Source organism: Erigeron canadensis, chromosome 4, assembly GCF_010389155.1.
Source record: "Erigeron canadensis isolate Cc75 chromosome 4, C_canadensis_v1, whole genome shotgun sequence".
Classification (NCBI taxonomy): Eukaryota; Viridiplantae; Streptophyta; class Magnoliopsida; order Asterales; family Asteraceae; genus Erigeron; species Erigeron canadensis.
The window spans coordinates 25822506-25846339 of record NC_057764.1 but is presented as its reverse complement, the minus strand read 5'-3'; the positions used below and the strand labels follow the sequence as shown (position 1 = coordinate 25846339).

At 31.4% G+C, this 23834-nt stretch overlaps 1 protein-coding gene and 1 pseudogene across 1 annotated transcript; both read right to left on the bottom strand.

The window, feature by feature from the left end:
* Positions 1-361: 361 nt before the first annotated feature.
* LOC122595711 (heavy metal-associated isoprenylated plant protein 39-like) lies at positions 362-3651 on the bottom strand. Its single transcript, XM_043768137.1, has 3 exons — positions 3537-3651; positions 3077-3152; positions 362-1199 (listed from the first exon to the last, which is right to left on the bottom strand). The coding sequence occupies exons 1-3, from the start codon at positions 3540-3542 to the stop codon at positions 703-705; spliced, it is 579 nt and encodes a 192-aa protein (XP_043624072.1). The 5' UTR covers positions 3543-3651; the 3' UTR covers positions 362-702.
* Positions 3652-19307: 15656 nt separating this feature from the next.
* Positions 19308-22796, bottom strand: LOC122597243 (annotated as a pseudogene).
* Positions 22797-23834: the final 1038 nt, after the last annotated feature.

Genomic DNA, 23834 nt, shown 5'->3' with positions numbered 1-23834 from the left:
GTTTAATCTAATTAAGTCCAATTACTCTTTGGTTTACAAGATAAACATTAGCAAAAATACTGTTTAGAATGATGCTGAACGAATAGTCAGTTAAATCAAAAGATACACGAAGCATGAATTCCCATCACTATAAACCTTTTGTTGAATTTCTTTTACTGTATTTTTCTTAACAGCACCTTTTGTTGATGAATACTTGGAAATAGAGTGTCACTCAAAAGTCTCAAGCATTGTCTCGAGGGGTAAGATTATAAATAATGTCAAAAGAGCCCGCATTTTTTTCCAAGGTATTCAAGGGACAAAATTGACCGATAACTATAAATACTTAATTTCATTTTAAAACAAAAACAACGTTACAACGATATGTGTGAAAAGTCAATAATCGCAGTTTGAAACATAACTTATTTACATTTATACATCGTACATTCTTTATAATACAAATCAAAATTTCTTTATTATGTTCCCCTAGATTCAAAAAAGTAAGCAAAATACCCTTCTTTTTATACAAAATGATATATAAGTTCCTTTCGCTTTTTGGGTGTCACTTGCCTTTAGCTTTTGCATCAAGACAATGCATATCGACTAATACCCAAAAATTTAATCGGATTCCTTACTGGAACAAAGTAACATAGCAAATCCGTTTTTTAGATTCGGTAATTGCTATTTGTGACTATATATATATATATTCGTTAACGATTGAGAATTTCACGAAATAATGCACGCATTTGGATTCTCTTCTATGCTATGGTGACGCGGTTGATAGGTATGGTGAAGTGGTTGATAGTTTTGTTGTTGATATGGATGATAATTTTGTTGATAGGTGTTTATCGGAGGGTAATAAGCCGGTCTATATGGCATTGGCATCGCCATTGGCATCTGCATTGGCATTTGCATTATTGGCATCCCGGCTGGTACCTTTTTTTTGTCTTCCTCTTTACCGTCTTCTTTCTTTTTACCGTCTTCTTTTTTACCATCATCCTTCTTTTCCTCGTCCTTCTTACCCTCATCTTTCTTCCCTTCGTCTTTCTTCCCTTCTTCCTTCTTCCCCTCCTCTTTTTTCTCTGGCTCTTTAGCCGGGCCAACGAATATTATATTAGTCGTTGGCCAGAACTTTCGTAGTTTGCTAACTACATTGACAGGATCAGCGCTCCCAACAACCGTCAACATTTTGTCCTTCATGTTCATCGCAACTGCATCTATCCCTACAATAATTACATGATCAATCAATGCAACTGTTTGTTAACTTTTAAAATCATGTTTATAAAATTTTGCTACACATCCATATATTGATTCTTTATCAACTATGGTTTATTTACTTAAAATGTACAATTGTTAAAAAAAACGTCACAATCTTTGTCAATCGCATTCAGGATGCCCGCAATGTTTTCATTTTGTACGTATTTCAATATATATCATAAAACTACTATCGGGACCTACTTACTTCTATCGTTTTCATCTTTGATGCTTTTTACCTGTATTTTCTTACAAAACAATTTAATTATGAAATCGACATGAATCAACCACGACCACTCTTTTGTCTTGCACATATATATATACACCTGGTAAAGCTTCTCTTCCATTCACGAATAACAATAATAATACTAATAATAATATTAATAATAATAATCTCTGTCGTTCTAAATAATAAGAATAATATAACACCAACAACAATGATAATAAAATCGTAATTTAATCTACAATACATGATTAGATTTTCACATGATGAAGATAATAATTAAGGTATTGCAATACCAAAAGATAATAAAGCAACAATAAAATTGATAACTTATTGGTAAGGTAACTTAAAAATGGAGTGGAGGAGGTATTTGAGGTATAATTAGTACTAGATTCACCTTTGGTATTTATGTTAGTTTAGGAATAACAATTTATAATTTGATATTCAAAACATAAACAATCAATTAAGATAATGAAACTGGAAAAGCTAATAAAGCAAAATGACGTTTTAATCTTTGGTTTCCAGCCAACTCTCAAGAATATGACCACAACCACCCATTACCAAAAGAGAATGCCAAATAGGACCACTCTAGCCACATCATTCTTACTGAAAATAAATTACCTAAAAGAAATGTAATTTTTGTTTTTAATTAATTGCCATAAAACAAATGTAATATTTTTATTTTACTAGTTTATTTTAAGTGATGTCGTAACTCATAATACAAATTCATGATAGTGCTACGGAATATAGGTTATATCTAGACTATTGTTAATGACTTAACACCGTTCATTCATATCATAATAATTCGTAGTACAATATTCAACTTAAGAAATGAGTAGTTAAGTTTGAAAAAAAAAAAAAAACACTAAAGATATATTCCCTTAAGTTACCTGACCAGGTGTTAAAATTAAAAGATGATTTTTTTAATCATAACCTTTAATTTAAAATCAAATGTCAAAATTACTTTAATTTGACTCTTTAAGTTATTTCCAACTTAAAAGGATCTTCACCCATCTAATACATGCTCAAGAAAATGAAACTTGTGAACTTGATAGCCATAACGAATCACGCGCGCCAACTTAAAATTATTGTTTATATGTATTTGTAGGGAGGAAAACAATCAAAATAGAGCTAGGTGGAAAATAATAATGTCATACAGATGAAAAAATAGTACGAGTAGTATTCATTTTAAGTCACAAAAATGGTTATCATTTTTTTTGCTTTTTGGGAAATTCATGTTATAATAGTAGATGTATTATTGTTATTACATAAAGTACAACTATTTGTTGTTAGGATTGAGACACAAGATCAAGATATGACAAGTGCATGTGGAGTAAAGAAAAAGAAATTCAACTAAATCTTGGAAAATTTCATTTCTCTATAATTCAACAAAAAGCAAATCCACTATTTCACTGTCTTATGTATAACATACTGCTTCCTATTTCCTTTGACTTTCAAGAGCTAAACTGATTATTTTCTAGCTACCAAATTTAATTATATTCATGTTGATTATTAATATTATAGATATATAATTCATTAAAACTTAGCTAAATTTAGTAAAAATATATCAAGATACATATGTATATTTATCTATCTATGTATGTCTTGTGGAGTTGTGGTTACCTGAGAGTGTAGATACAATCTTCAAAGCTTTTCTCTTATCTCTATCATCATTTAAATCCAGCTTTAATATGCACTTCTGAAATTTAAATACAGAAAGTGAGTCAAAAGTATTAAATTATAATTAAGATTGTCAATATGTTATTAGAAAAATAAGAAAGAACAAGAATTAACAGACGGTTGTTTACAAGAAATATATATATATATATATCTTTGCAAAGCTGTTTACAAAGTTTTTAAAAACAAGATATCAGAATCCCATCAGGAATCTGAACTTGAAAGAATAAAAAGCACATTATATATATAATTTTCTAATAAATATTCTAAATTTAAAACATAAAGTAAGTTGTGTAAAAGACTAACAGCATAGAGGATTCTATTCTAAGACTAGGATATAAAAACATGTCAAGAATTATATACTATAAACATATTAAACAATATTAATGAGTAAAAAGAATTGTACCTTCATGTGAATATAGATGAGAGAATTGGAGATCAGAAAAGAAAAGAAAAAAAAAAGTTGAGAAAGAGAGGGAGGAACTCAAAATGAATATGAATCTTGAATATGAATAATGATTTGTTGAAAAGGGAAGAAGATATATGGACAGGAGAATGAAAATTCGAATCAAAACAAGAATTTGCATACTAGGAGAGAGAAATAAAAAAACCACATTGTCAAATACTCAATGGCTTTTAAAAATATTAGTGCATTTTTTAATTATATATAAAGAATAAACAATTACAATTATAAAGTAATGTTTCTTTATCAAACTACTTTTGTTTACTTTTAGTTTTAATCCTACGATTTTAGATTATTTGACTATGAACTATATGAATTTTAGTGCATACATGTATCATATTTCATGTATGTAGAAAATATACCACACAAAAGTTGACTAATTTATGTCATTCACTTGCTAGCGCAGTGGTTAGACACTCCGGATGTTTCAACAAGGGTTATATGTTCGAATCTCATCCCGAACATTGTTATTAGCCAATATTATTAACGTGCGAGTTGAATTTACCAGGTGGGGTGGGAGGGGAAGGGGATTAAGTAGACCCTCGGTATCCAGTACAGCCCTTCATTGTTCTAAAAAAAAATTACTAATTTATATGAGTAATATAAATTAGAAAAAATATATATGATTATGATTATTATACATAAGACTAAATATACATATAAAAAAAATTGATAAGCAAAGCATGTTGTATACAAGCTTATATATTACATACACAAAAAAACTAAAATATTTACATTTTGACTCTTAAATTTATATATATATATATATATATATATATCATAAATGTCTGCTGATTTTCTATGCATGTTGCACGTATGATATGCACATAATTTTTCGATTGAACATGTTTAAGCTTATGAATTTTAAGTCTTTGTACACTAAAACCATTTTTTTCACTAGGCGTGTTTATCATTTTGATCTAGCACTCAAACTCGAATACATCAAAATAAATTTTTGACCAGCAACTTTAACTCTCGCATCGTACATTTTTTTATGGATGATATTCGCTAATTTATGAATCTAACTCTCAAAACAATAAAATATCAACATTTGACATTCACGACACCCGCGAATAGGTTATTCACATCGCTCGCGACAAACCTAACAACCACACCCACGAATGAGTTAGATGACCGATAAGTTTCTTTATCCAACTATCCATCTGTAACCGATAAATGCTCATCCCGCAACCATCTACAACATGCAACTACAATACTCGCGAATAAGATAGTGTAGTTATTTTAAAAATTTAAGGATTTATGATATCAATTATTTCATTAAAGGTATATAGGTATATATTAGAGGGAAATATTTAATTTAATGAATAATCAAAATGGTATTTTAGTTAGTTCGATTATTTATTTGAGATTTTTAGAGGTGTGTTTCTCTTCTTATGAGGTATCATAGATATGATTGACTTTTACATTCTGTTGTAAACGTTATGTTATGATAAAATGTTATTACTTCCCACTAAATATTAACTGTCGAACCAAAAAATAATTTTTCGGTTCTATTCTATTGGCATCCGTCAAGTTTTGTGATTTCTATCTTAATAATCTCGTGTAGATACCATTTGGTGGTATTGATAACCACAACCATATTTAAGATAAGAATCAGTAAAAGCAAAAAAAAATAAAATTGGAACATTCAGTAAAAGCAAAATCATCACAATATAATCCTTGTCCGTGTAAACCACAATCAATAAAGAATTAAAGTCTAAGCTTGACTAGCGAGATGCATTGGGTTGGTGTACTGGCCTAGTCTAATAAGTAATAACAACCCCGTCAAATTATATATCACAACAAACCAGATAAAACTTGTCAAAATTGACTCTTTTTTTTTATGACCATCGTACCACCATTCTCATTTTATTCATGTTGATCGACTTCAATTTTAATTTAACTTGAGATTTTCTTATATTAATTTATTTACTAAAATTTATCCCGAAATGGTTTTATATTATCGATTATCTAATAAATAAAAATGTCTTTATTTATATATCTGGTTTAAGCATCATGAAATTTTCAACGTGTATCAAAAGTTATAATTCATCAACGCAAGAAAAACAACACTTAATTTAATTAAATGAAAAAGTTGGTATAATCACAACAAAAGATGATGCTATCAAAAAGCTAGAAATCATTTTATAATATACAGATAATCAAATTATATTATTAACTTAACCATCATCTATATTATTTATGTATACATTTTAATAAAAAGAAACTATATGGTTTTTTAGTTGAAATAACATCATGGATGAATTTATTTCTCAGGTCTATTTCTAATGCATCAGCCTCAGTGTCTATTTATGGTTGGTTGTACCTTGCAATTATTGTACCTTAAACAAATTAATAGAAACAAAATGTATCGCAAAATCTAATCTAGTGTTGAAAAATATCAAGGCCCATAAATAATTTTTAAAGTCTTTGTGTTCTAGCTTGTTTCGTATAACTTGCAAAGTTGCAAGTTAATATCACACGTTCCTTAAAATGTGAAATCTAAAACACATAAATGATTTATGATGTAAAACTTAAAGAGTTAATTTCATACATACCCCTCCTAAATCATAAAATATCATGTATGTACAAACTTTTATATTTACGATAAAAATGACCAAGTTTTTTCACCCAAAAAATAGACCAAGTTTCAAAACTTATCATTTTTCTTGTCACGTATGTAAAAATATTGAAATTCGTACATTTAGTAATCTAAAGTTGTTAAATGTTTGTTTATACAACCTTAAAGTAAATTAGATTTTAAGTAAGATATCATATTACACCTCTAATAATTCAGGGTAATAAAAACACCTAGTAAATCAAGTTAAGAGTATTAAGATGTATTTTGTCTAACAAAAGAGTACAACACTACAACCACTTCTTTTTAAAATCTTAATTAAGCATGTAATTGCATGCTTTATAAAATTAAGATATGTAAAAAAGTGATACTGATAAAAGGTTTAAAAAAAAATAGACAACTATCAAAACACGTCGACAAGTACAACATTGACTGTGCTCGAGTTTTCCCGTTCCGCCGCCCCCGCCGTAGATTTTATAAATTGGTCTCTATCTTTGTCCTATGTCCTAAAATTATAATTAATATTTATTTTTTGTTTGTTACCTGATTTTGATATTAAGTGATAAAACATATATAAACCATTCATCCTTATGATATGCCACTCAATTGTTTTCATACGTCATATTGATATAATATATGCTAATTAAGATAAAGGAAAAAGAACAAATGAAATCGATTATATATATATATATATATATATAGCATTTTAATTAACAAAAAAATGTCATTAGAGAATGAATAAAATGATCGATGTCGTTAAGGAATGGAAAAATGATAGACTTATTATATGATGTACTCTTTCCACATTAATTGCCTGATTAGCACTCATCAACTCATCAAACCATGTAAAATCAACAAGTTTCACTTTAAATCATATAATGATTATAAAGATATGCTTAGTCTTTTGACAGTATATAATATAAGTGTTTATATCCAACAGAATTTTTAAATGTTGCATGTTATAAACAACAAAATCGGTGAACATAAACAATCAAATTAGCACACTTTGAAGTTTGAATTGTTAATAAATAGTTAAATACCAATTAGAGGATAAGCCATCATGATCTACTCATTTTTTATTTCCATATGATATGATATATATCAAAGAAGCCGAAACAAAATAACTTCTTGCCGTTTGTTGGATTAAGTATTCATGGTGGAATATATCATGAAGTACTACTTTATGCTGCTTCTTTTTCTTTTTTTTTTTTTTTTCTCTTTAATTTTGAACAGCTAAGTATCTTGTTTAATAAGGATTAATGCCTAATTACTTCAGCATATTATGGCTTAACCTTATATAAATCCACAAAATGTGAATGAGCTAATTAACCCAAATCGTGAATTTATTGAACTTTAATAACCTGATGTATTTTATATATTAATTTTAACTTACAATTTTGATGTAAGTATTTTGCTGTATCAATATTTTGACAAAACAAAAACTTTTAATAGGAATGCATTTTAAAGGTTTAAATAACCTATAAGACATTTGAAATATATAATGATCTAGGAAAAAAAAAAAGAGTATAAGTATGTAAAAATGACAAGTCTTAGGGTTTTTTCCTCCGAATACTTGTAACGACCCATGGTCAACATCTCGTTGTCTAGGGTACGTGCAAGGCTTTACCATTATACGGTGAGGTTTCCCTAATGTCGTATACCGACTGAATGTTCGAAAAACATAAGTATGTAAGGGAGAAACGCTAAAATACATAATAGTTATGGTCAAGTAACAAACTTTACATAAAGAAACGATAAACATACCATAAGTTATTACAATATCACAACGTATAAGTTTTGTAACATATATACGAGTCTGTTTATACAAGATCTTGTACTGTTTAGGTGTATCTACCAATAAACTAAAACAGGATTGACATATTCTTGAAATGACACATGCCGTAATACTTGATCGACATGTGTCTTTTTAATTTATTTATTTTTGTTAAATTAGCTTTTTTAGTTGTATAAAAATTCAATTTCCTTATTAGACTTAGACTTAAACTTAAACTTTTGGCTTATTAATACAAAAGATATTATAACATTATTTGATTGATCGTTTTCTCATTAATAGATTGTCTATTTTCCTTTCCCAATTCTTCAAATACTATTATTTATATTAATTATAATAAGTTATTAACATGAAGACATCAAAAATTTGAGTTTACGATCCGAAATTACAAGGTTATTTGTCATCATCAATTATGCTTACAAGTTCCGATTTTGATGTGGTTCTAAAAATTTAAGGTAAATCCAAAATTCTAACTAAACATATATTATATTTATCAAAACTATTCATTATAATTTATCTTCAATCATCGATTTACATTAACCACAAGTTATTTTATACTCACGAACCATGTATAAGGCATATTCGAATTTCTTTATAATACAATTTATATAGCTACCGTACATCGTATGAGTATTAGGACTAGTGTGTGTATATATATATACAAGGATTTTTACCCCGCACAATGCGCGGTTCTTGAATTATATTTTCAAAACTTTTAGTATTAAATCAATAAAATCTCTAATAAGCAACGTTTAAATAAAAAAAATTATATAAAATAATTAAAAATATTTAAAAATCAAATTTTCAAAATTTTCTTAATAATCAAATCCACTGCATAAATGAGTGGACAAACAAAATATTAGAATACATTTAAACAATTAGCAACAACAATTTTGTGAAATAAACTTGTTATATTGATTTAGTATAAAACATATATTGATATAGACGCTTTTATATGTTAGTAATTAACAAACTTATATATTGGAAAAAAGGTGCTAGTAATTATTTATTTGGAAACAAATTAAAAATTGATTATTTTATTCATAATATGTGGTAATTTTATTTTATTGATATTGTAACAAAAAAGGAATGTAGTATATATTAAATGAGAAAAATTTATAAAGATGACACATAAAAAATATCTTATGTGGCAAAATCTAAAGATAAAGTTAAGTTGGATGAATTTAAAAAGTTAGGATAACTATTGTTTTATTAGATAGATATATATTTATTTATTTATTTAATGTTTTTCCGTTTCATGGTACATGATCCTTTATTATCGGACTCGTGATTGAAACTAGCGTATGTACGAAGTACGTATTATGAAATAAACCAAGGCTAGGCTTACATGTCCCTAGTCTAGTCACAAACCCATTATTTGTTTTGGGTTTTTTTTGGGCAACACGCTTCTTTTGTGTAGAGGAAAATGACAAAGTATATATATAGTTTAATAGTTTTTGTTAAACTTGGGTCTAATTAGTGGTCAAACAAAATTCATGTTAAATAAATTCCAAAATTATTCCAAAATATACAAAAATATAAAAATTCCTAAAACTATAAATACCTACTAACTCCCATTCCACCCTTATTTTCTCTTCTCTTCTCTAATTTAACTTAACTTCTTTTAAATTCCAAATAAAAACACCATATAAAGGTCAAGGAAACTTCGTGGTATTAATCTAAAAAACCTTTTAATTGTGTTATTTGTACATGTTTAGAAAAATGTTTGGGTTCCTTTTTCCACAAAATCCTTGTAATAAAGAGTTGTTTTTTTTAGATAAGTTTTAATCTAGTTACCAATGTAGTATGATCAGAGGTGGTTAAATTATGGAATGTCAGTTTTTTCATTCTATATACAGATAACTTTAAAATATATTACAGTAATTAAAACTAAAAAGTTGGAATTCAAGTATATTAAATCCTTATGATCAATATTACAATTTAATCAATACGAAAACTAAAAGAAGGAAACATTTGAAAATTAACTCCTTATAAATATTGATTCCAGTTTACTTTTTTTTCCCCAACTTTAGTTAAATAAAAAATTTGTTGTTTGTTATATCTAAGCATACTATAAACACAAACAACAATTTAAGGCTAAACGATTTAAAGTTAAGCTCAACAAAAAAAGAAACAAAAAATGACAGTATTGGAAAATACATACTAAAGATCAACAATTACCATCTAGAACGTTTTAATAATAATAATAATAATAATAATAATAATAATAATAATAATAATAATAATAATAATTTAAGTTGATAATATATTGAACTTCATAAAAGTGATGATCTTTAAACGTGTTACTTGGTATGAGAGCAGGTCGAACCTTTTGATAATCGACTTTTTTTACGGTTTGGTCGTAGGTTTTTTTTATGAGAATACGTGAGGTTTTTTCATAGGTTTTATATATATAAAATTTTTGGAAGACTTTTAAAGATAAAAATATTTTTAATTAATAATAAGGTCGGCCTATCTAGATCATTTAAAAAGTATTAAAAAATAGAGGATTGATTAGAAGGGAGAATTAGGCTCAAGGAAAAGAATTAGGGGTGCCAAATGTACCCCCAACCTTTTTTTTTAGTTATATTACTGAATTTTTGACCCGTGTCCAACACTGGATACGAGGTTTATAATATTATTAATATTAGATCGTTCTTCATACATTTAAGTCATTAATTTGAAGATATATGGTGTCCAAGTGTTGCAAATTGTAGTAAAATAATCACAGGTTCGTCACTATTATTAATAGCTGAAACATATTGATGAAATTGTTTGTCGTAGTCATTTCATAAGGCACATGCAATAATAATTTTCTTTATTATAGAAATTTTGGAAACAAGTTAGTACTCATAATGTGATATTATTGTGAAAAATAAATAAGAATTAAAATATAAACATACTTGTGATCATTTACTTAATATTTAAGTATACGTATTTGTTCATGATACAGGCAATCACTTATTCTATGATATTTATTGATAGCTAAAAATAAATATAAAGTATGTATTTAGGGCTAAAAAGTGTAAATTATTGATGAAAAACAATACATAATCGAGAGTCAATTTGATGAAATTGAGCGCTTTGCTTTCTTAATAAATATAAATTAAATATTCAGAGCTAAAAAGTGTAAATTATTGATGAATAACAAAAAAATGTAAATTAATAAGACTTTTCTATAAATTAATATAAATACTAATATAATAATATATTTGGATAATGATGATTTTTAATTTATAGTTAATCTAAATGATGACATAAACGAAAGTCAATTTGATAAAACTGAACAATGATAAAAAAGATTATCACTTCAATTTTAAAGGATTAAAGTTTTGTTTTGTTTTTTTTTTTTTAAAAAAAAAAAAAAACTAATTTATGTGTATGATAGCCTGATATGACAATCGACAGATATCTCTTGTGTTTGTGTGTGTTGGGCCTTGTGTGCTTTGGGCTTTTGGTTAGTTAGTCCAGTCCACAAATAAAGAGTTTGTACCACGTATGCCCACTTGTGTTTAAAGGTTCAGTTGGTATAAGGAAATAAATCGATAAAATCAATTCACATCGTTTTTTTAAATTTGAGTCCACCGCTGATAAGGATAGTTTGGGTTTTCATTCCATTCGATCGTGACATCAACAATAATAAACAGAAAACACTTTTCTTTGTATTGTAGTTTTCGACAACCATACAAAAGGGAAACCTTTTATTTGTTTCATTCGACAGAAGCAAGTAACCAAACTTTAAAAAACCAAACTAGGTTTTTTGACTTTTGGTGATTTAGATCTATCAAGCTTCGTGTTCGTGTGGACTACCCGTATATTCATACGTTTAAATATCGGTTACGTATAAGTAAAGGTAATCAAGATAATTTTATTTATATTATGATTATTTATTATTGTATTTATGTTAGGTAATCAAGATTATTATTATTTTTTTTAATGTATAATTATTATTTATGTTATATTTGTGTGTGCTCGTGATGTATTTGATAAAGTGGGAGAGAATGGATTCTGGGCCGCATGATAATATAGAAGTAGGAGTAAAAGCCGATAGATTGAGCAATTTGTCGGATGATCTGATCCATAAAATCCTTTCTTTTGTGAGCATCAATGATACCGTCAAAACCATGGCTTTGTCATCTAGATATAGATTTATCTGGACTACCATGCCTTACCTCAATTTCGACTCTGATGATTTTTCAAGTTTGCAAAACTTTGTGGATTGTTTTCTCCAACGTCGCAATAATCAAATAGACGTGTCTTCTTTGTATCTCGATATTGGGATCAAACAGGTTACCGACCCATCTGTCAAAAAACTTATGCGTTATGCATTCTCTCACAATATCCAAAGAGTCGAAGTTACTTGTATGCCGCAGGGTCATTGGGGGAAGAGATTTCAGCTTATTGAATTTCCTCTCTCGCTGTTCAGTTCCAAGTCTCTTGAACATCTCAGTTTGAATAATTATTGGTCGAGAGATCAGCGATTAAAACTTGAAGCCATGTCAATATTGGAGCTCCCAGCTTTAACAACATTGTATCTTGAAGGTATCACTTCCGCTAGTGATGACGACGCCAACTGCTGTGTTATTACTGGCCTTTTCTCCAAGTGTACAAACTTGAAGCATCTCACCTTAATAAGCTGTAATACAGTAGACAAATCATCATTGAGCATTTGTCATCCTGGACTATCTAATCTCACTCTTTATAATATCAGAGCATGGTCTGTTAATGTGGTTGCACCGCAACTCGAGAATCTCACTATTACAGACGACGACGACTGTAGTAGTGATGGTATGCTGGAGTATGTGATTTCGGCCCCTAATCTTGCCTCCTTGGCGTATAGAGGTCGCTATCCTTTGCACCTTTCGACAGATGGTTTCCATTCTTTGAAGGAGGCGGATATCCGGGTTTTAGCTGATCCTCTAGATGTTAATGATGCTCCTCAAATGGTTGGTCTGCTTCAACAGCTCCACAATGTCAAATTTCTTAAACTTAACCTGGAGATTATTGAGGTATACATTTAAATCTTCATGTTTATATTTCATGTACATCTTAATTAAATTGTTACCGATCAATTACAACTTTTCTAAAGGCATAATTTTAAATAAATGAATTGGCTTCTCAACTTTATTATAACGTTATATACTGCGCCAAGCACTAATTTTCATAATATACATCGAGTGATCGAGCCTCCACTTTCCAGTGGAGGTTTTTGGTTTAAGTCTTGACAAATGCAAACTTGAGATAATCAAGTGGGGGATTAGCGAGTACCAAATGCTACATGAGATCAGGGGGTTTCCATTATTCAATTACCTTTTTTTCTTATTATTCCTGACTATGTCCATAGTCTCTGAATTTCCGATTAATCACTCCCTTGCAAATCTGAACAAATACGTTATTATAAAGGTAATTATATTAGATAGATATATATTTGTTTTGTATACGTATATAATTTCAACTTACAACATATATATTGTGCATGCAGCTTCTCTCTGAATCGGTGGAACTTATCTCTCATCAACCTTGTCCGTTTGTTAACTTGGAGAGTTTAACCATATATCCAGAAAACCTTGTGGAGATGAAGAGCCGCCCAAAAGGAAACGTCAATTTGTCTACTCAATTAGTAACAAACTATTTGCTTGATAGTTCACCAGGGGCCTCCCTTGCAATGTTTTATCGTGAGGTATATAGACGTACTACTATGCTAAGTATCTATATCTAATCTATATCTAAAAGGGTTTAGTATCCCGGAGTGTAAAGAACTTTTATACTTTTTTTATCGTATGAATCTAACTTACATTCGGTACATTTTAGGAAGGAAATTCGTAAAATTGTTCAAAATCTGTAACATTTATACATGCACCAATTGAAAACTTGTATGTGACAACTCATGGGGTTTGCCATGTATAAGCTTTTACATTATTTGAACAGTTTTATAAAGTTTCTTCCTACAATGCATCAAATATAAGTTACATTCATACAATAGTAAAAGTGTAAAAGTTCCTTACACTTCAAAATATTAAACCCTATCTATGTTAGAGTACATTATAAAGCATTTAGTTACCTTCATTTTTTTCAACTATGTTATTGATAACCCCAAAATATCCCTCCCTTTTTATACACTATTTTAAAAATCTTTGCTTAAAATATTTATAATATCATAAAATCCTTGATGAACTTAATTTACAACATCTAATACCCTTAACTCTTAAATAACTATATTATCCCTTTTATATCAATTAATTTTACATTATCAACCACACCGTTACCGCTGCCGTCACACTACACTGCCGCATCGCGCGGGCGTATAACTGGTATATATATATATATATACATTGATTATGCATCCATCCCACTTATTGCTGCTCTAGGTTGTTAATTCAATTATAGCAAGCATTAGACGTAAATTAGACACTCATTTGAAGTTTCAACCAAAAGGTATCTGGCAAGCTTTATTCTGGTGATTTCTTTCATTCATCACGTACTGAATATTACATTTGATCCGCTAATTTTCTGCACGACTAGCTATTGCAATGCATAACTCACATTATTTTGTTGACGCTTAATTAGTTACTCCATTATGGTTTCATCCTACAACATGTTAATCGGTGTAGAGTTACATTTTCAGTAGATTGAACTTTCTAACATTCATTTATAATCATTAACGAGTAGTTGTATAACAGTATAAGGCTGCGTTTCACAACTAGTGAATGTTTCAGGAGATTAATGAGTACTTACGTATCCTATAAAGTAAAAATTTAACTATATGAGATCATGTTGCAGGAGATTATAGCAGAGAGGCAAGCTGCATCAGCACAAAAGCTTTTGGCCGAACTGCGGGTACTTCTAGAGCAAGAGAAAGCTAATATCAAGACCCACGACAGCGCAAATACAAATAGATCAGGGAAAGCACCAATTGACGAGGGCGACATCAATGCAAAGATGCAACTTCACATTGGGGAAAACAGAGAATCAGTCAAGAGTTGTTGGGAAGATCTGATGATGCAACTTGAGCAAAGGAAATCCAAGGCCAGTCACATTATTAACACGTTGGATGATATTGAAAACTTACTCAAAAAACTGCCTGCAACAAAACGTGCTGTGATGCAAGCATGTTTTTCTAGTCTCTGTGCCGAGGCTGATACTGTCATGAGTAAATTGATGAAGATGCAGTGTGATGAGAATCAAAGTCGCATAAGCGCCTGTTATCATGAAGTTGCTACGAGTGCATTAACCATGGAACTGCCTTCTTAGCTGCAAATTGTATATATATAATCAAAATGTTAACTATATATTGATGCCATTTTATCCTTTTGTTTTAATTACAGGCCGGTCCGATATAATGTTTTTTGTTATTACCGTAATTTGAACAGGTTGAAAGGTTAAAGTAGTAAAACATATATGCTTTTTTTGCTGCACACCGATGACATTGATCCTATATCATAAGGCAAAGTCGAACCTATATCATAACGCAGAGCCGCACATATATCGCTATCTTGTGACTCCTATATTAGGATCGATCATAAATGTATATCATAACACATGCAAACCAAGGAATTATTACTAATCCCTCTAAACCACAAATTGAATCTAGTTGGCAGCCTATCCTTTAATATCCTAAGCCATCTTGGAGGCCAAATCCTCCACATTCTCACGTCTTTATAGTTAGTACGGATTTAATTTCTAAAATGGTGTATTTAAAAAACTTAATTACTGTACTAAATAGTGTATTTAAAAAAATATTCACTAAAGTAGTGTTTGTTTATAAAAATAGTTACCAAGTGGTGTTTTACCAATATTTTTGAGTTTCTTCTATAGCCGATCGAGTTCCTAGGGAAATATCCGGTGACTTCTTTCACTAAAGTAGCTCTTTCCCTTTCTAAAAACATGAATGTTGATGGTCACTTGTTATGCAATCTTCAAGAATTTGTTCATTGAATCGGAAAGCGATGTGGTTTCAATTAGATTGACAATGTTGATAATGTTAGCAATCCCATCTGAAAGTCTAGTCACATCCCCACTAAGAAGTTCTGAATCCATGGCTGCAGCTTTCATAACATTTAGAAGGTCAGAATCGAGACTAGAAATAATCTGAAGACCGGTTGTGGGTTTGGTAGTTTTAGAAACGTTTTGTTTCTAAGTTCTTGACAAGCTGCCTGATTTTACATTCAACATTATGAATCCTTAATACTAAATATGAAGATGTAAACGTAAACATCTGTTTTAATCATTGTTAATATAACAAACTATGATATTTACATATAACATTGATATTGTGTAGTTGCTGATTGATAGATGCAGCCCGATGGACTCAATTTTTGAATTTGAACAAAAATAAACAAAAGGAGCCGTTGTTGAGCCATCCTCGGAGCCGTTCTTGAGAATCTTATCTTCAGCACCCAATTCTGGAGGCTGTGGTCATGTCTTGTCTTGAAGAAGACCGTGAAGATGGGGAGAAGTGCTGATCAAGAGCAATACTGCCAAAAATTGGTAGCGACATACAATGCCACCTCTGAGGTAACTTATGGTGACCACATGGTTGTCAACGAACACTTCATTATATCCTGGCCCGCAGACCTTCCATTTGATAGTGGTACGCCTCTCCTATGTGCCGGAGTTACTGTTTACAGCCCAATGCGATACTATGGGCTTGATAAGCCTGGGATGCACGTTGGTGTAGTCGGTCTTGGTGGTTTAGGCCATGTAGCCGTTAAGTTTTTAAAGCTCTTGGTGTTAAGGTTACTGTGATCAGCACTAAGCCACTAACCCCAAGTCCCCAACAATCCGCCACTGGCACTAATTCCTGATTCATTTGTTGTCAGCCATAATCAAGCCCAGGTGCAGGTGACACCTATAACTATCTAGAATTGCATTTCTCCCTTCTATAAAAGACCAAACCTAGATATGTCAAATTAGAAGAGTTGGGTTGGCTAAGAGATCAAAATAGGCCAACTTAATAATTGATCAAACAACCATTGCTTTCTCTGTATTTTATTTTTTTGTAAAAATTTTTGGTAACCAATGTATCAAAGTTTATAAAGTAAAAGATTATAAGTAGTGTGTACTTACAATGTAATACAACCTACTCTATATTGTTAGATTATTAGTTTTTTTCTTTTTTTTGGGTAAAAGGTCATTTGCCCTTTTGAAAATTTTATAACATAATAAAAAGAATAAGGACAAAGTACTATAGGCATCCCCATAGAGAGAATGTACATTTTACAAATTATTAATGTACATTCCAAAGTTTAATATTTTTTTGGGGGGTAAAAGGGCATTTGCCCTTTTGAAAATTTTATAACATAATAAAAAGAATAAGTGAAAATTTTATAACATAATAAAAAGAATAAGGACAAAGTACTTTAGGCATCCAGAGAGAGAATGTACATTTTACAAATTATTAATGTATATCCCAAAGTTTAACATCAAAACTAAATCTAACAACTAATAAACGTATGTCATAAGACTTGCTCGTATTACATTTTAAGAACCAAAAACAGATCATAAAACAAAAATCCTCAAAAACTTCATCTTCAAACCATGCTGTAGACAAAAATCTTTCTTATAAACCTTAAACCCAAAAACAGATCATAGAACTAGTCCACCAAGCATTCCATCAAAAATCTTTCTTATAAACCTTAAACCCAAAAACACTAACTGGTCCCCATTTTTATAAGTCTCAATCCGTAAACCAATAAATCTCCTGTCATAATAGCATTTCACCAGTAATTCAAAAAATATGTTCCATCCAAAATCAATAAAAAGCCAACAAGAACACCAGTTGACTAAAAAAGTCAACCCAGCCAAACAATCTTTCAAAACCCAATCCTCAATCAAAATTGAAACAATAATACCTTCCAATCTATTCAACAGACCCTTAAAAATATTTATATAACAGAATTTTTAACCCATTTACAACTCTAAAAATATCAACCAAAATCAATTCACAGTTTTGACCAACAAAAGTCAAACCTACAGCAGCCTTCCTATGACTTTCATTGTTAATAAACACTAAACATCTCCAATAAACACAATTCCCAAACATATCAAATCCAAACCAGCTAACCTCAAACTCACCACATTCAAGTATACCTAATCCAAAGTCCCCACCCTTTCTAAAGATCATGCCATCAGTTCTAACACAAAATGCACAGCATATCTTCAATAAAATTAGCAATTGAATAAACTTAATGAGCAGTCTAGACAACCAACTAACACAATCAGCCAATACAATCCTAAAGCAACTTAAACAAAGAATTTTTAACCAAAAATCAATCTTTACCACCTCACCAATTTCACACCAACAATAAAACAGTATACCCGGAGCCCAGATTACATAAATCACCATCCTAACAACTTCAAGCAGCAGCATCAGAAAATCAAGAGAATCAACCAACCACCAAACCAACCCAAAATAAGACCCAACCCCAAAACTAAGACTCAAAACAGACCAGCAAAGGAACAAACCCAAAGGACTCATACTCCTAGCCTTTACCCAGCACCAGGAGCAAAGACAAGCAGAAAAAAACACTTGACTATAAGACCAGCCTAAATCTATAGGATACCAGCCCTGACAACTGGTAAAAACAGCAGAAAAGAAGATTATTAGTTTTGTACTACAGTAATTTGCTAAGTAATCAACCAGATGAGGTCACTGCAATATGCAATGTAATTGTTCAGAACCCACTCTGACCCATAGGTGTATATAGTTTATAAAGCTCAAAAACTAATGATAAATCAGCATTAGTGTGTTAACACAACCTACTCTGACCCATTAGTTCCTAACTACTGCTCTAGCTTTAGCACATTTGTAACCATTTTGGATATGTTGTTAAAAAACCCAAAATAATAACCAAAAAAGCTCAATATGTCCAAGTGTTTGGCCATGTGGGCAAAGAATAACATATCAGCCATAGTTTGTATAAGAAACCTGGCAAAACAGAACAGATTAACAATTGAATGTGATCGATGAATTCACATATGCCGGATTCTCCTCATAATAACTATGCACACATCGTCTACATAGTACGCAACTTGTCTACAAACAAGTTGTATAATGCAACACGGCGTAAACACAATATGAGAGTATGTAAACCGTTTCCTCAATTTCTCGGCGCTTCATGCTTCGGGTCATCATGTAACGTTGCTTGAATTCGGTGATTGCGTCCTGTTTGACAAAATAATGAAATTAATTTAAATTCAAAGATAACAAAATTAAGCCTAAACAAAAATTAGAAAATATCTGACCTGATGATGAACATTGACCTTGATACTTTAATCGATGCTCTTATTGAATTCACGATACTTGTCAATAGCAGCTTCAATCGAGTGTTCGATATAAGATGTATTAGTAAATGTTTAAATAAACAAAAAGGTTTATTATTAGAGTAATACCTTTGGAATTCTTAACATTGAAGGTGCCAGCAAGTTCACGATTTTGGGCCTAGAAACAAGAAAACCAAATATAATTTGGGAGAGAATAAAATAACTAGGTTCATGAGATCAAAATATTAAACTCTGATAAGAGATAAAGCAACTCGAAAGTATATGGGGGATCTAAACACCACCATAAAAAACGAATTGCAGTCGGTAAAAATCAGACCTGCATATTTTCCAATAGTTGATCCAGAGTCGCAAGGTTTACAGATAGTTCTTCGCGTATATGATTATATTTTGTTATCTACTTTCTAAAGAGATCCATGTATGAACCAGTAATCGTCATCAATTTTGGGCAGATATCATCCTAGAGCAGACCAAAACATAAGTATTCACTGAGAAACTTATACATCCCTGATGATACCAAATCAGAGTTGCAGTTTTGAATATTATATCTCAACCAGACTGGAGCACACCTTTTCTTTCAAATCCCTAATAGTGGCTACCAGACCTACTCTTTGAGCACACAGTTTCTCATATTCTCTCTGCAAAACAAAACAAGCTAGGAATATAAAAGCATGGCAAGTTAACATCTCTAAAAAAGAAATGAATGTTAATCTGGATGTACAATCAGCCTTTATATTACCGTGCTTTGCTTCAGGGTCCCCACTACAGCATCTATATTAGTCTCCAAAGGCATGATTGGCTTAACCCAAGATGGAAGCACTGGTTCAATCTGAATATAAGAGAACATGTAAGTTGATTTAACACAAAAAACCTTAAGCAAACCAACTTTTCAGTCAGTGAGATTCACATTACACTTGTCTCAGTTATAATGTAATGGCCTAACTATCAACAACAAACTGAAATAACTCCAAAATAACTGAAAAGAAAACATGATTACCCGACCCCTCATTACCCGACCCCTCTGAGCAGCCCATTGTTCCACCTCTAACCAAAACACTTGACAATGAACCAAATATTAACATCAATCAATCTGATACAATCCCACAGCCGGGTTTTTCTCAATATGGGTTGGGTCAAACCCAATCAATGTTACTGGACAGAAAATTAAATGGGAAGAGCAATTTAATGGCAAGAAAGAAGAAAGTCAGGGGTGACTGTTAGCATGGCAATTGTTAGCTTTTAAATAGCAGGGTCACTTTTCATTTCTAGCAGTTGATATCTTTTAATATTATCCTGGTTCTTTGTTTGGAGACATTGCCCCTCTCGAATCGGGCCAACTTATATGTCAAATTTATCCTACTGTTACTTGTAGTTTTCGGGGTTCTATCACAATCTCATGAAAACTAACTCTAAACTTGTGAAACTTGTAAGAGAAAAGGTTAGCTACAAACCATGTAATGAGTTCAAAAGAACTTACTGGGTGACGATCTAAAATGGACATGAGGCCCATATAGTTTTCCACTGAGCTTTCAATTTTGTCATCATTATCTGCAATTTCAGTTAAATTTGTGGCAAACTTATCTAACCAATCAGCGAGAGTACGAAACTCAGCACTAGTCCAACGTGTCCCATATTTGCTTTCAGATTGAGTATCTTTTGCTGCTGTTTGGAGAAGCTCTTTGATCTGGGCCAGCATCTCATTGTTTACCCTCTTAAAATCGCGAAGCTGTTGAAGCTTACCTTTCAAGCCAGCTAAGCCACCACTAATCTGAATCTTCTCTACATCTTCCCATAGATGTAGAATTAAATCAGCCATTTTCTTTACCTCTTCGCCCACTCAAGCAAACTCACTTACTTCCAATTGTGCATCTTGAGTTCTGATTATATTATCAACCATTTCACTGTACCTCGAAGGAGCCACTGCCTCACTGTCAGGAACAAGACTTGCAAACAATGTATTGTTGCTTGCATCCAACACCTGGTTCATGTCCAAAGGTGTGACCGCTGGAAGTGGTTGAATATCTGGTAATGAACTTGCTAAAGGATCACTCGTAGGATCCAAAAAGGCATATGTGTTCATAGCCCTCTCTAGATTAGAATTAAGATCAGTCTCCAATTTACTAATAGCATCAATCATCTGCGGTAAAGCCCCCTTCGAAGATGACTTTTGGCATTCGTTATAGCACGGATACCATCCATTAACAATGCAACTCTTTTTCCAATCATGCTTGGCTCTAAACTTCTTCTATAACAAGCCTCTGCGTAAAACAAGGCTGCTTTGATTTGAACATGAGACACCCATGTCTTGTCAAAATGTTTACAGAGGGGTGCAACTTTCAGTGGAGCAAGAGCTTCTTCGTAATAGAGGCCGACCTATATTTAGGTGCATTGTGTAAGGATGTTAGGAATGCACATATAGTTATCTCTTTGCAATATCATAATGCACATGAAGTAAATTCTATAGAGTCAGTTTGTTGGAACAAACTCAACTGCATTTTCAGAAAGAAAAAAAACAGTATGTATCCGTAAACATGGTTGGCAAATGATGATACGGCATTTACTAATAAACTAAGAATTCTTAAACACTAAACTAACCAGACATGGTTGGCAAATGATGATACGGCATTTAACGCTACTTAGATAGCTCATAAACCACAAGTGTGTGCTAATAAACAAAGGAATCTTAAACACTAAACTAACAAACACTACCAAAAATAATGCTACTTCCTTTGGCAATACTATGCATACAAACTATATACATACATACAATAATATATATAACAAACATAATGACATAACATAAAGCAACAACATAAACCTGTCTGGCAATTCTCGAGCAGACTCCCGGAGTACTTTCTCTCGCAATAGAATGCTCAAAAAAACATTCCTGAGCTTGAGCAAGCATCAACCTCTCCAGCATGCCAGCACACTCAACTGAAACATCAACAGTAATAGACTCCCCAACGCTCGCCTTTGCGGCCTCATTATCTCTCAAAAACGCAAATACGCCGGCTGCGGAAACAAACGCCTGCACTGCCTGCTGCCTCCCTTCAACTGTTGACCGATTAAAATTCAAACCTATCTGACTCTGCACAGCGCCTAAATTAAAAAGTACTGCAGCTTTCTCCAAATGTATATTCTGTTGAGCCGCTGGCTGCCGCTTCTTCTACATCAACTTAAGCACGCCGAGCGTTTTCTTCTTCTTAAAGGCATCGTGCCACGTGAAAATTAGCTTATTCACGTGATCACTGTGGTTCGATATCGGAAACTTCGATTCGACTACGGTTAACGCCTTGAAGTAGCTTTCCAATGCGTCGCGCCGTGCCGGAAGTGAATATACAGCGCAGGAACCGTCGATTGATGATCTGAGGGAATTGAGGTTTGCGAGATCGTCTTCCACGGTTCCGACTAAGTGAAAGGAGTGACGTGGATCGGAATAATTGGAGACTATGTAGTCATACAGAGGATGGCGGAGATCAATTGATGTGGTTTCCTTTTCGGAAATAGCTAGCATGAGGTTAGTATTCGCCGTTGATGATGCCGGCGGTGACATGATTGCGGTCATGGTTTGAGGTTTAGGGAACTGGAAACGTGCAGACATTTTGGTGAATGGATATTGATATAACAAAAGAGTAATATTAATTTGTAATTTATATATAGGAATAGGAATATATATTTAGGAACAACAATGGTCGGTCGGTGTTATAGCAATTTGCCTGGTGCTGGTGTTCTTCAATTTTTGAGTTCTTCAAGTTTTGGGCAGCGGGAACATTACTTTCCCTCCGATAACCTTATTTTATTTCAATTTCAATAAAAAAATCTTTTTTTTTTAAAATATAATATGATAATAATATTTTTTTTTTCCTTTCTTTTTTTTTTTCTTTAAAAAAGGTAATTTTTATTCACGTAATCATTAACCAAATTGTCAAGGCAACAAATAATTTTCAACATTCTTCGCATCGATTCAAATCTACGCCAATCAAGTCAATTGATGGATTAGATACATGTTTCTTTCAAAACCTGTACAAAAAAAACATGGGTCGCTTTAATAAAGTGTCACAATCCTGTTTTAGTATATTGATAGATATTTTTTAAATCATTGTACAAGTTAAATGATTTATTTGAAGAATATCTCGTCTATTTTGCATATTACTATACGTCTTTTTTTATAAACAAATCTCATTTTAACCGTGGCAGGATTTAAGAAAGAGTAAAGTAATGAACTTTTAGCTAACTCCTGTGCATAATACATTTGTCGAATATCAAAGTCAAGGATCGTTTAATCTATAGAAATTGTAAAAATAATACAAGAAATTCAGTATAACACTCTTCTGTTAATGTTTAGATTCAATCGTAACATTTACTTCATATTTGTGTTTAGAAATAAGGTGTTACAGCTTGTTTACTAACTTCCGTTCTATAATTATTGTGATGATGAAGCCTATATGTAAAAATATCTTTTATTTTTTATGTCACTAGAGTGCAAGCCCATGCGATGCACGGTCGGACAAAAACATATGTCATACACGTTTTTGATATTCTATTTTACATTGAGAACGGGTTTTAAACCATGTGCAACAATGAACAAACA

Coding starts and splice junctions, on each gene's coding strand:
- LOC122595711 (XM_043768137.1), bottom strand. Junction 1,200..3,076: donor GATTGTATCTACACTCTCAG/GTAACCACAACT, acceptor TAATTATTGTAG/GGATAGATGCAGTTGCGATG.